General features: G+C 40.5%; 1 protein-coding gene across 1 annotated transcript; it reads right to left on the bottom strand.

The window, feature by feature from the left end:
- Positions 1–5,567: 5,567 nt before the first annotated feature.
- On the bottom strand, positions 5,568–12,726 carry HDS (4-hydroxy-3-methylbut-2-enyl diphosphate synthase). Its single transcript, XM_087400266.1, has 19 exons — positions 12,289–12,726; positions 12,033–12,190; positions 11,836–11,942; positions 11,648–11,748; positions 11,470–11,546; positions 9,193–9,312; positions 8,801–9,031; positions 8,592–8,708; positions 8,261–8,335; positions 8,007–8,084; positions 7,816–7,875; positions 7,655–7,717; positions 7,387–7,531; positions 7,140–7,278; positions 6,953–7,030; positions 6,646–6,805; positions 6,450–6,548; positions 6,268–6,372; positions 5,568–6,150 (listed from the first exon to the last, which is right to left on the bottom strand). The coding sequence occupies exons 1-19, from the start codon at positions 12,509–12,511 to the stop codon at positions 6,049–6,051; spliced, it is 2,238 nt and encodes a 745-aa protein (XP_087256392.1). The 5' UTR covers positions 12,512–12,726; the 3' UTR covers positions 5,568–6,048.
- Between the last annotated feature and the right edge of the window lie 1,201 nt (positions 12,727–13,927).

Below are 13,927 nucleotides of genomic sequence, written 5' to 3' on the forward strand. Positions count from 1 at the left end.
GGCCAAAGAACAGAGAACTTGTTACTACTCAAAATATTGAGGTCAGACTACTTATTGATGTCATTGTAAAAGGACCACTTAGACTTGTTCCCCCTAAAGAACCCACTAAAGCTGCTCCCAAAGGATCTACATCAGCCCAAAGAAAGAGCAGATGCTAAGGAAGCTGAAGATGCTAAGAGACTCAAGGTCCCTAGCTCCTCTAAGGTTAAAGAGGAGGAGTAGTAATTACTTTCGATTATTACGTTTTCTATTTTGCGTAGATATTATACTAGTGCTTTCCATATAAGTCTTATGTGGATTCAGAGGATGTATAAAGGATGATATGTAAATAATATAATACAAACTTTTTTGCTCAAAAAAATGCATGCTTCACAATTTTTCACAACTCCCTAGTGAGACAAGCACTTTAGGATGTACCTTGCCAATTTCCCTAAGGACAAAATTATCTCTATGATAGATTTTGCTGGAAATTACATGTTTTAAGAACAAGATAAAATATGGACTACACACTGGTATAATAATTTTAGTGCATATTATGTGTAATCCTCTGCTAGATTTTATGTCGTACTAGTGTACCTATTGACTCCTGGGATTTTAGAAAAGTGCAACCTAGTGTACATATCATTTCCACATTTCAACTCATAGGGAACATGTTTGACCTTCCTACCAGGTGCACCTCCCCCACATGAGCCCAAAACTGCCTTCAATGGGATGGTAGGGCCCTTATGGTGAATTTTTCTTCTCCCCTCCCTCGTTCTAGTGCCTCTGTCCCCCACTGTTCTGGTCCAGCCTACCAAATCACTCAGATTTGAACCAAATCCCACGTTCGAAAACATGACAGATTACCTCCATAGGGATCAATGGAAGCGATTAGCACTCACAAGTTGCGGATTGGAAGTTCGCTTGTCATAGATGCCTTTCATTGCATAGGATTACTTAACCAAAGATGAATCCCCAAATAGAAAGTATAATAAAATAACAAGATGTAGTTAGATGGTGGTTCATGTCAATTTAAACTAGCTCATGGATTCTACTTTGTCTCGAGATTTCAATCACTAACTTATCTAAACATGATATGACACTTCTTTAGATCCAACCATGACAAAGAAAATGTAATAGGTGTGATTTTGTAATTTATTGAACTCTTTATTTACATCAATTAACATACCTTCACGATAACTATAGAATGTATAAGATGCTTGCATCTAGCCTTTTCATGGTGATATAATTGACATACAATAAATACAACCTTAGCAATACTCTAGTGTATAGAGTGTCCTACTCAATCAAAGCAAAAACATATACAATTATGACATTATTGATGGGACTTGCAATTTGCACAACATAACACACTTTTCAAAGAACAAGTTATGACAATTGAACTAGTGAGATAAAGGATGAACTGCAGTTGGAAGAGAGCTTTCATGACCTTACTAGTGCAATAGAAGAGGCGAATCACTTTGAAGTTCTTGGTATTTATGAGGCCAATGAGGAAAATGAGGTATTGAAAATTATAAAGCTCTATCCATCTATTTACAACCTAAACATAAGATTCAGGAAACGTTTCAAGATGATTCAAGACCAACCTATGAGAAGTAAGATGTAGTAGTTGGACATATTTGATACCAAAACACATCTAAGAAAGCTATATATATAGACTATCATATAAGAGTCTACAAATGTTTTGGCATAGTCTCACAGTTAGAGCTATTAAGTTTCAAATGCAAGTTGTGTCAAAAGAAAGAAAAGTAAATGAATCTTCAAAATGGATACAAACACTTGTAAGCACATCATGAAGTGTCAAAGCTATCGAGGATTGAGCCAATCATATTGACCAAAAACCATCAGAGAGCGTACATTAAACCATAAACCAACTACATTGTGCAACTCATGAATTTTACATGGAGGAATGTACTCTACCTTATATATATACTCTTGGGATAAAAAAGTGTTATATGGATATTGCAATGAAATACTTTACACAAGTATTATATAAATATTGCAGTGAAAGATTTTACAACTCATCTATCTAATACATTCATCTCTGCCTTGAAGCAGTTGCCAACATTTGGTAAAGAACATATATGCTCTAACAGTGACAAAACTTAAGGACAATGTTTAGGCTCTAAACACTTGAAGCTTCCTTATGAAGAGAATTGATTCCTACTCCTAGACCTACTCTATTTTGTGTGTGCTCTTGCACAAAGTCCTACACATGTTCATTTATCTCCTCCAGAAGCTAAACATGAGATTGGACTTTCATGTCTCCTTAGTAAGTCTCCACTTTTCTTGTTTAACCACAACATAAAGTTTTCTTCACTATTAACAACAACATTATTGAAATGAAAAATGTTTTTGGCCACCTAGATGAACTAGATTGCATGTGCCTCTAGTACTTGTATTTGAGCTTACAAGCATCCCCAAACAATAGCTTTCCATTTAATTGGCTCCCCTAGTTGAATCTATATAAATTTCGACATCCTTCTAGCGTAAGGACAAGCAATACACAAATGAAAGACATCTTCTTTGTGGCCTTGACATCTTTTACATCCTCCATCCCTCTTGCCTATCTTTTTTCATCTAGAGTGAGACCATACAGCTTTGTGCAAGATCGCACAAATTTAAATCTTGCGCACTTTATCTATCTCAAAAATGGGAGTTGGAATGGGGAAATGATGTGAGATTCCCACCTAGTTAAACTCCTAACTTAAACCACACAGGGCCATCTTTCCATTGAATCTTGCCAAGCCATAAATCTAGCATGTTCATCACAGGGAGTTGTTCTTGATGGTCAACCCAAAACCTCTTCTTATCTTAGGCCAGCCTTTCCACTAGAGTTCATTTGATATCCAAAGCTGCCCCCAACATTGCAGCTGTTTTTTGAACAAGATATGGGCTTAATAAAATCGTTAATCACTACGGGTATTGGACTTCAAAATAGTTGAGATCCATATGGAATCATTATGTTGCTTTGCCTGGTCCTGCAAGATTCAAGGTTACAAAGGGCTCAAAGCATAGGGTAGTTTCTCATTTGGGAGCCCTTGCTAGCCTGACATGAACAAAGTTACTCAACAGATTGAGGGTCTCAAGATTCAGAGAGCTCGAAGGCTACCTATTGAATATCAACAACCCCCAACCCACCTTCAGTCTTTAGCTTAGTATAGAAGGACCACTTGACTAGGGATATCCTTTTTCAATTAACGACCCCTCCCCATAAGAAAGACTTGCATTGTCTAATGAATTTCTCTAGCCCAAAGAGAGAGGGCACTAACAAGATAAATACAAAATGGCTATTGGATAATTTACGATAAGCCTCCTCCCAACTCAATTTGCTTGGAAACCTTTCCATTTGTCTCACCTTTTCTTGAACCTATCTACGAACCAAGCCATCTAGTCCAACACTTCTTGCGCATCTGACAGGAGGATACAATACCATGTTTTGGCATGATTGGTAACTGGCTGTGAAGCATTGGCACAAACCTAAGCCACAGCATTAGTGAGTAGACTTCTAACGTAAGATACATAAATAGTCCCATGTCCTGCAAAGCCTAAATCCAAATATTCCACTCCAATCTATCATAGGCTTTGTCAAAATCCACTTTGAGGGAACATATGTCTTGATTTGTTTCTTTAGCATACTTAATCCCTCCCAAATATTAATGATGGCTTACAGAAGATGTCTACCCTTGATGAAACCTTTCTATTTCTAGAGAATCCAAGGGTTATCATTTTCTGAATCCTATGCTAGTGCCTTTGCAAATATTTGTGGTTGAGTGTAATGAGAAAGCTCCTCTATGTTACCCTCTTTGGGGGTTAGCTTTATTATGTCTCCATTTATGGCTTAATCAAAAATTCCTCTCCAATCTATCATAGTTTTGTCAAAATCCACTTTCAAGGAACACATCTTGATGTGCTTCTTTAGCATACTTCACCCTCCAAAATATTAGAACTTTAATGAAACCCTTCTATTCCTAGAGAATGCAAGTGATCATTCTTTTATGAATCCGATGCTAGTGCCTTGGCCACTATATGTAGTTGGAGTTCAGTGTATTAAGAAAGTTCCTGAGTGTTGTCCTCTTTGGGGATTAACTTGTGTTGCCCTCTTTGGGAGTTAACTTTATTATGCCTCCATTTATGTGATTCGAAAATATTGATCTGGGTTACTTTCCCTGTAAAACTCAACAGAAAGACCATCTTCTCTGGGAGTTTTCGACCTCAACTGCCTCTTTCAAATCCTTCAAAGTTAGAAATTATTAATATTATGTACTGCTTTTGCTCTTGCCAGCTGACATTTCTCCCTGGCTCTCCAATAGAAGCAAAGCGTACTTTCTGAAAGTGCTGTAGGACTACTTGGTATAATTTCCACAAGCCAAGAGGCTAGTGTTGCATCACTTCTCTTTAGGTAGCACGTTGAGCTTTTTCTTTCTGATTAACCTGAAAGTCTTCTCAATGGGTGTGTCTGTTCTCCCTGCCCACCACTCTCTGAAGTAGACCTTGCTCTCATTCATCCTACCTCTCTCTTGATAAGTTTAATTGCTCCTGAGCCAGTGTGTCTCTTGGTTTGGCATTTGTTTCTAACCCGTCAATTGTCTTTTTGGTAGCAACCAATCTCCTTGATTTTATCTTGGCACTATATGTCCTTGCTGTTCTGAAAGTTTCTGCAACATGTTTTTGCTCAAAAAGGCTGCTCTCCACACCCAAGTGACCTGCTCTTGGGCAGTTTTCAACAGGAAGAGTTAAGGATTTGCCTTGAGCCAAGGAGGAGCTAGTTTTCCTAGTCCAAAGCCACGTGGCTCAAATTAGGTTGTGGTCTAAAATTGTAAGGGAAGTAAAACTCTAAGACAAATCAGCTTATATAATCTCATTGCAAAACATCTGTACTATATTGTCATTACTTACAGCATTTGGCAACAATATCATAGTTTACACTCTGTTGACACAAATATCAATCCATGATAGGGGCAACAACGAGAAATATTTGTGGACATTCAGCCAGAGACCTAGTATTAATAACTTTCATTGTAGGTGCATTTTCAATTTCGGAGCTGTTTTTTTCCATTAAAATTACAGCTAAATGCCATTAGGCACTTGATTGCATATCTTGATGGCATAATCACACAGCTTCATCACAGCAGGCATTTACATTATGCATTGGTGTTTGGATGATGTAGAAGTTAAGTGACGTTTGCAAATTCTGACCGTGGGTCCTTTGAGCACTTTACACCTTTGCTTCTGTTATCCCAATGTGTGTCTCTATACTTCCTCACACAATCATCATCTGTGCACTTACTCCCAATTCGGAAGAGGCTGTGAGAAGAGCTACCTCTCCACCTCTCAAATTTCTTTTCTGAAATACTGACATTGTTCGAAAAGAAAAAGTAAAGGTAATCAGAGTTACTTATTCCTTGCCTTTTCAAAACATACCAAGAGCACCTGAAACCAAATGGATTCAGTCAAGCTCTAAGGTCATATGCCATCCATTTTATGGAAATAAATATTTGATAGATTCAAAAAGTACATTCTTTTCAGGGTCAAGAGCCATCCATTTTTCTGGAGTTCATTCTCCATAGATTGAAAATGCACCTTTATAAATAAGCAGTCGTTGGATCCACATAGATCCAACTACTGGGTGTCAAACGGTTACAAAGAAGAGGTAATGCAGTGTATCACACTGACTTCTCATTATATAATTCTTACCTGCTCCAAATTCATTATATAATTCTTACCTGCTCCAAATTCAAGACGAAGGTTCTTTATATTCCTCTGACAACGCATCTCTGTCCAAGATTGACATTCTTCCTGCCGTGTATCTGATTAAAACCCTTAGGATATCATTGTTATCCAGTCAGAAACTTATTTTGTCCATTTTCATCTCGCTCTCTGCTCCCTGCAATAGTTATGATAGCTCATGGACCAGTGATACACCTTTTCGTACAAATCAGAGCAACATTGTGTTACTTTAAACCTCATAGTAATATGGAGTTCTGCTTCTATCAATCAACAAATGAAGCACCATCTTTAAGATAGGACTACTGCATCTTAACTCCATCACTCTTCCACTGGAGGATCCACCCATCGGCCATTATCCTTGATTAACTGAATCAAGGCATCAGTAGCCTTTTCCATTTCTATCCCTCTCTTTACAACCGTCTGCAAAGCAAGAGTAAAATTCTGAATGGTCAAAAGGAGCATACGGCAATACCTGAATACCTGAATAATCTATAGGATTAGCACAAACCAAGTGAAGTGTTATGTACTTCGACTTACCTTCCCAACATAGAGATCAATTTTACCAGGGGCACCTCCAACATAGCCAAAGTCTGCATCTGCCATCTCTCCAGGTCCATTGACTATACAGCCCATTATGGCTATCTGTGTGATTATAAGAGAATCAGCTTACCTGCTATCTATCTGAATGGCAAAACTAGTCTGCTTGATGAAAGCCTTACCGAAACGCCTGGCAAATGTGCTGTTTTCTCTCTGATTTCAGCACTTATCTCTTGCAGATCAAACAGGGTGCGTCCACAAGAAGGACAAGACACATATTCCTAAAAAGAGAAGCAAAATAAACACCAACATGTAAAGCCTTAAGAAAGTCATGTTCATAGACGCACTATACATTTAATAGAAAGTTTCAAAACATACAGTTTTTGTGTTACGCATGCGGCATCCCTGCAACATGCCAAACGATGTAGTCCGAAGAAAATCAAAATCATGATCAGCGGCTTCTAGAAATACTCCATCACCCAAACCATCCACAAGCAATGCACCCGCTTCGCTGCCAGCACTAATGACCAGCTCATCTCTGAGGCAACAAACAGAACGAGTCACATATACAAAGAAAACAGTTACATGGCTTTGAATATGTTTTCTGCCAGCAAAGTAATTAAAACTCAAACAGGTGCCAACGAGCCTGAGAGGGTGATAACAAAGCCTTAAGGTAAGCATTTACCTGTCAATGGCACTTGGAAACTGCAGATGATGGATTACAGGGAAGTCAAGATTGTTTTCTTGCAAATACTCAAACAACCTAGAACAAAGCCAAAGCTTATTCAGAAATAGAACACCGAGGAATAGCGTTCCTGACAGCAATCAGCAATCATGGTTCACCAAGAAGGTTGAAGAAGTTTTCCCATCACCTTCGAGAGGCATGTACACGACTGACTTTTTCGTCGTCTCTTGGAAGATTAAGAAGCACCATGGTTATGTCTGCACCCTTCAGAGTTTCAAACTCTACAAAAGACTCATCTCCCCGAAGTGTTATTGCAAGACGGGTCCCTGTAATCCAGTCATCATTTAGACAATTCTGCTTAAAAAGGCGCTCCAGCCTATTACGGACGGAATAGATATGAACCCAAGTAATAAGGGAGTTTAAAGCAACCTCACCTTTGGGCAGAAGCTTGTGCGCACCAGATGAAAACTCCTCCAGTGTAACAAGTACCATCGCATTTGGAAGAGGTTTTGTAAGTTGTTCTGACAAAGGAGTCAAAACTCCCATGCTTATATCTATGAGCCGTTTGATTGCCAATCTCTGCAGAAGTACAGCCGTTAAAGCATTTACAAGGTGCAAATACTCGCACTAGATGCTACCTAATGCTAGTATGGTTATGCAGCTAGCAGTCAGAGAGAGAGAGAGAGAGAGAGAGAGACTGACAGCTTCCTTGTCTTCAACTGGAGGAAGCTGTCTCAGCAGGATGGTGTCAACAGTAGCAAGATCCTAAACAAGAAGCACAAAACCTTCAAAACTCCACATAGTGTTGATTTAGCATTATGGATATCTTTAAATGAAGACATATCATTACCAAGTAGGTTTACCTTGAATGGCATGCCAACTATCATCTTTGTGGCCAATGATTTGTACAACAACTCCGGTTTCTGTTTTTGAAAGCAATCAACTTATTTTTATTAAAAAAAAATCATCCCATGACCACAGTAAAAATCAGCTTGCCACATCCCCTCATGAAATAGCAATGAGGCCTTTTAAAAAAGGCATTCAAACTGCACACCTTCAGCTGTTCAAGAGAAACCGACATCAGAACAGAACCATCACGATGAAGCACACCTCTGTAGTCCACTTCTTCACCCTGACAAGAGTTCAGTCAAGCACATATTGCCATGAGAATTACAATACAATAAATGAACAAAGCTGCCTTCACCTTCCCAACAAGATATTAGCATTTACTTCTGCAAGTTAAAAAGAGGAGTGGTCCATCATCTGCAATTTTTCTGACGAAGAACAAGCTAACCCTTATCTGCATACCTCTTGTTGGACAGGGAGTTGACCTGTTCGTCGCTGGAAGTCAAAATACCGACGATGCTTTTCCTCAAACGGTTCCTGGAAGACCACAATCCCAATAAAGATGAATTTAGAACAGTCAAAAGGGGAGATTAACTGAGTAACCATGACAGTCAGCCTACAGAGAGGAATGCTTCATTCTGGATATTGAACGTACAATCAGCACAAAAATCATATATTAGTTCAACTTCAGCTTACAACAGTTAAAATGGGAGGTTAACAATAACACTCAGCGCGCCCAGGAGAATGCTTCATTAAGGATGTTGAATCTTCAAATTAGGCTTGACAGACCTACCACTCCCTTCTGAAGCCTAGAGGCATTCATACCAAGCTTTGCAAGCCATGTACACGGCTCAATCTCAAACTCTGGTGCTTCAGTGAGGGAGACACGGATGGTGTCACCAAGCCCATCCTGCAGAAGTAATGGTTTTCACTTAGAAGCACAAACAGAAGGGTTTTTCACTTTCCAAAATAATGATGATTGAAGCAGCTGTCAATTCAAACCTGTAAAAGAGCACCAATTCCAATAGCAGACTTCATCCGGCCATCTTCTCCTTCCCCAGCTTCTGTAACCCCAAGATGCAAAGGGTAGTCCCAGCCTAATACGTACATCTCAGCAACAAGTAGGCGATAAGCTTGTACCATCACTACAGGATTGCTAGCCTTCATAGAAAATACAAAGTTGTGAAAGTCCAACTTTCTGCATATACGTGCAAATTCGAATGCTGATTCCACCTGACACATACACAGAGAAAGGAAATCAGATCAGCTTCGTAATTCAACCTTCCTTTCTTGCAAATGGAGTGTAGCTAATATCCAGCAGGCAGCGTTAGAAGCCAAGATGGCGATTGCATCAACCGTTGTGTGGATCCTGTGAAAAATAGAGCAGCACTCACCATGCCTCTTGGTGAATCACCATAGTAGCTCATAATGCGATCAGAAAGGCTGCCATGGTTTGTGCCAATACGCATTGCCCGACCATACTGCTTACATTTCTCTACCAAAGGTACGAAAACCTGAAACATCTACGTCCAATTAGCTCACTAATAATCATTTGCACGCGATCAAGAGATCCTTCGTACATCAACAAAACAATTTAAGGATAAGTCAATATATATTTAAAAGAACCACTAGACAAACGAAAGAAAAACGAGAACTGCAACAAACAATTGAAGGATAAGTCAACATATGTTCAAAAGACCAGCGGACAAACAAAAGAAAAATGAAACATGCAATGTATGTCCATCACCCACCAAATGGTGATTGTGGGTCATTGACGCTCTCTTGCAAATGGACAAGAACCCACATGCGTATAGAGCAACGCATGGTCATACCAAATGTCTCTGAGCTCAGTACTGTCACAGCTCTTAGTATTGGGTTTTGCATACATACAACTAAAATCCCACAAAAAAAAGGGCCAAATCCAAAGTACAAGCAGATCAAACAACCACCATTGAGCCACCAATTGTAACAATGGAGCAACTGAAAGAGGCACTCGCTAAGTGAAATTGACAGTGAAGGAGAGGGGAGATGTAAATCACCAACAACACTTAGAAAAGTGAAAAAACCCATGTGACCATCAAACCCTGCCCCTAATATATTAGAAAGCCTTGACCTGATAAGTATTAAGTATTCCACGGGAATAGAAGAGATTCGCAAACATAAATCATTTTCAAGCTACACATCATGACTGAATCTGAAAAGATGAACTAAAAGCAGTTACATGAATGGTTGTTACAAGAAAGCCATAGCAATAACTTCCACATTAGATTCATAGGTGCTGTAGCAGGGTGCACAAAATATTTTTTGTCAGTGCTAGGTCACATCCTTGCACCCTCTAAGACAAGAAAAGTCCATCTAGCCTTGCCCATATACGTGACCAACTGCCGTCATTAGACCAATCCATGGGCATGGTGTCTAATGCAGCAATAGCTTTATATATCGTAAGGCTAGACAATATCCAATCTTACAAATTCAATTTTTTGAAGAAAAGAGCAAAGCTGTCGGGGCTTAAGCAGCTTCAAAAGGTAATCCATGAAGCGACCTGCATAAAGCACAACAGTAGGCCACTACTGTCATAGGAGTAGAATACAAATTGGATTTTTTGTAAAAGAGAAAAGGAAAGAGACTCAGCAAACACACTCACTCCTCACATGCAAGGACTCACAAACATACGATAAGGTAGCTGCTAGGCATAAGCACCCTCAATAAAGCATAGCAACTGCCCATCACTTGAAAAAAAGAAGCTTATAAGGTGATACAAAAATATACCTATATAAGACTAGAATATATCCCATCTTACAAAATAAATTTTCTGGAAAAAGAGCAAAAGAAAAAAGAGACTTAACAAACGCACTCACCGGAAATCAACAAGGACACAACACACATATATATGATTCATAAGACCAGAATGTATCCAATCTTACAAATTAAATTTTTAATAAAACAAGCGAAAGAACAAAGAGAAGAAAGAGGTTGTAAACGACTTTAAAATAAAATTAAGAATAAATAAGAAAAATAAACATGAACATAGAAATAAACAAGTGAGTACAAGTACTTGTGAGCACTACCTTCAAATTGGTTCTGTCAAAGGAAAACAATTGTCGAGATGATTGGATGATTAATTTGCAGCACCTGTGATGGAAGCCTGTGCATAGGAATGTCTGAACGATTTGCAAACTCTGTGTGTGTGTGTGTGTGTGTGTGTGTGTGTGTGAGAGAGAGAGAGAGAGAGAGAGAGAGGAGAGAAAGAGAGAGAACCAAAATGGAAGGGGGACACTTAACAGAAAGTGTGTGGGACACTTTTTTACAGAAGTGTAACTATAGAGCTGCCTGGAAGGCAGTGCTAACAAAGCCATGCTTATATTCTCATCAATACCCAAGCATGAGCTATAATCTGGGTTTTGAAAAATTCCAGAATCTCTTGGATAAACTCCCATAATACTTGAAAAGTTCACGGCAGCACTGGACTGCCGAGTACTCTCGCAGGGAGAGACAATTGCGTGCGAGAACGATGATGCTACTGTCTTGTGGTTCATAATAAACCATAGCACCCACACTCGTCGGACCTTGACAAAGGTTTCTTTAGCAATTGGGTTAATAGCCCTTCCCCACCACCCCAAGAAGACATAAGTCTCATGTCTACGTCTATTAGAGGCATATATCATACTAACCTTTTCGATGTGCTCCAGTTCCTTTTCATAATCCTCCTCCGTGAACTCCAACGCTTCAAACTTTGCCCGACGATCCGCTGTGAACAGAAATTAACGTTACATAAACTGTCAGGATGAAGGATCCCAGCAAGGAGCAACGACTATAACGTGCCTTGAAGAAAGCAAATACTTCACCCACCAAAATTTCCAGGATTGATACGGATCTTATCGAAGACTTCAGCAACCCTCATGGCAATAGCTGGCGCAAAATGTATGTCAGCTACCAAAGGAATCTCATACCTGTGACATGAAAGAACCAATAGGGGAAGATCAGCTGGATAATCTAGAGAAGCGATCTGCCGTGAAGCAAAAACAGTCAAATTGTACCCTTTCTGTACGAGGGTGTTTTTGATGTTGTAACAAGCGTCTGCCTCTCGCTTGCCTTGCACAGTGATACGAACCAAATCAGCACCTTTATCCGCAATTCTCATAACCTGCATAAACAGATGATGAATCCCGAGTGAGCAATCGCAAATAGACACCAGAGCTCCGGAGGAAGAAATAGTGACGTGGGATTCATTGACCTGATCAATGGTAGCCTGTACGTCGTTAGTATCCGTAGTAGTCATCGTTTGAACGCGAATCGGATGGTCGCTCCCTAAAGCCACATTGCCAACCATAACCGTTCGGGTTTTTCTTCGTGTCGTCTTATTCGTGGCTTCGCAGTATTTCTGCCTGGGGACTGCATACAATGACAACGTCAAAACGTCAATCGGGCCTCCATTTGCTTCATTGGCGCGACTCGCAGCATACACCGGGACAAACGGAGAGCCATCACACCTAGAAGCGGAGTGCCTGTGGACGTTGGTTGCAATTCAGCAACGTCTGCACCTTGACTTATAACATTGGAGCGAAAGGTCTTGCCAGAGGCGACACGACCGCGGCGAGGTTTAGAAGGCTGAGACCGGACGTAGTTGGAAAGCCCGACGGGTTGTAAAGCGGGAGGCAGATTGTCAGAGCGTTTAAGGGAGGAGAAGGAGGAGGGGAGAGTGGGAGCGGCCATGGAGAATGGAGAGAGGAAGGGCAGCAGCAGCAGCAGCAGCAGCAGGAGGAGAGAGTGAAGGGGAGAGGGGAGCGTGAGGAGCTGGTGAAGGAGGATGGGAGTTTCGGCGCTACATGGGCTCGACTTTATGCCCCCGAGAGGGTGTGGGATCTTGTGTAGGGCGTGATGTGGGTGGTCGGTAACAAATTAAACGGGAGGTCGGGCCTCGTGGGCGAGGGCGAGTGCTCTCTCTCTCTCTTTCTCTTGTGCCGGCACCCTCATGGGATCTTCCTCCCCAAATGCCTTCAACGCCTCCCCCTGCAAAAAACAAAAATTTTCGAAAGCCCCAATTATCCTCATTCCTACTTCCCATTCTGCCATTAGCCACACAAGAGTCCAACATCTCCAACCCATACATGTACACTCTAAATGATTTGGATCCACCCTCACAATGTGGACCCATTGTTAATGACACAAGTGCCAATAGCATCAACCGTGAGAGGTTCTCTTTAGATTGTAGACTTCAAATATGGTGTAAGAGTCTTCATGCAAGGTGTTCACAATGATATTACTATAAAATGTATTATTATTTCTTTCCTTGCACATAAATAGAGTCATAGGTGATTGTCATTATTCTTTTCCTTAAAGGCTTTTAGAAAATAAAAAAATATTCTAATAATGAGCAAGTAAATCTCATGATGTGTCATTGCTAACCATGTGAGTATGTCTCTCTTTATGCTACCTCTAAGTCAAGGGTGTATTGTGTGTGCACTCTAGCTTTCATGGATATAAAGATGGGCATAGAGATGATATAGCACATTAAGTGCAAATACAAGATGCCTCGTTATCTCATCTTCTTATCTTAGTATATATTAAAGAGACTATTCATGAACCTGCCACATGGAGCTTGGCGGCGCTCCAAGAGTCCGAGCCAAACTACCATGTGGCAACCATTCACGGGCCAATCTCTCGCTGGTAGGCTGACTACCATGTGACAAGCGCCTGACATGTGGCAACACTAGGGTTGAATGCGGGCAAGTAAACTGCCACATGGAAGGTGCACAACATGTGGCATGGCAAACGCGTGCGGCCACGTGGCAATCACTCAGTAGAGGACACGTGGCAGAGAGAGAGAGAGAGACAAATCTCCCCTCTTCCTACTCTCTTAGAGAGAGAAAGGGAGAAGAGAAAGAAAGAAATAAAGATGTACTAACGTCCATGGGAGGCCTCATGGGCCTATCGGGGACAAAGTACTAAGTACACCAAAAAAGGGGGAAAACTCATACAAGCCTCAGTGGGCTGGAGCAAAGGGCGTGCTAGGACCCTTGTTGTGTACTATGTTGATCTATAGAGCTCAGTAGCTCAAACAAAATCAAATATCAAAATGCAACTCAAATACAAATTTGGATACAAACTAAACTGAGTCAGGCTGAAACC

Source organism: Dipteris shenzhenensis, chromosome 29 (genome assembly GCF_047967505.1).
Source record: "Dipteris shenzhenensis isolate YYH24624 ecotype China chromosome 29, Dip_SZ_1.0, whole genome shotgun sequence".
NCBI classification, from domain to species: domain Eukaryota; kingdom Viridiplantae; phylum Streptophyta; class Polypodiopsida; order Gleicheniales; family Dipteridaceae; genus Dipteris; species Dipteris shenzhenensis.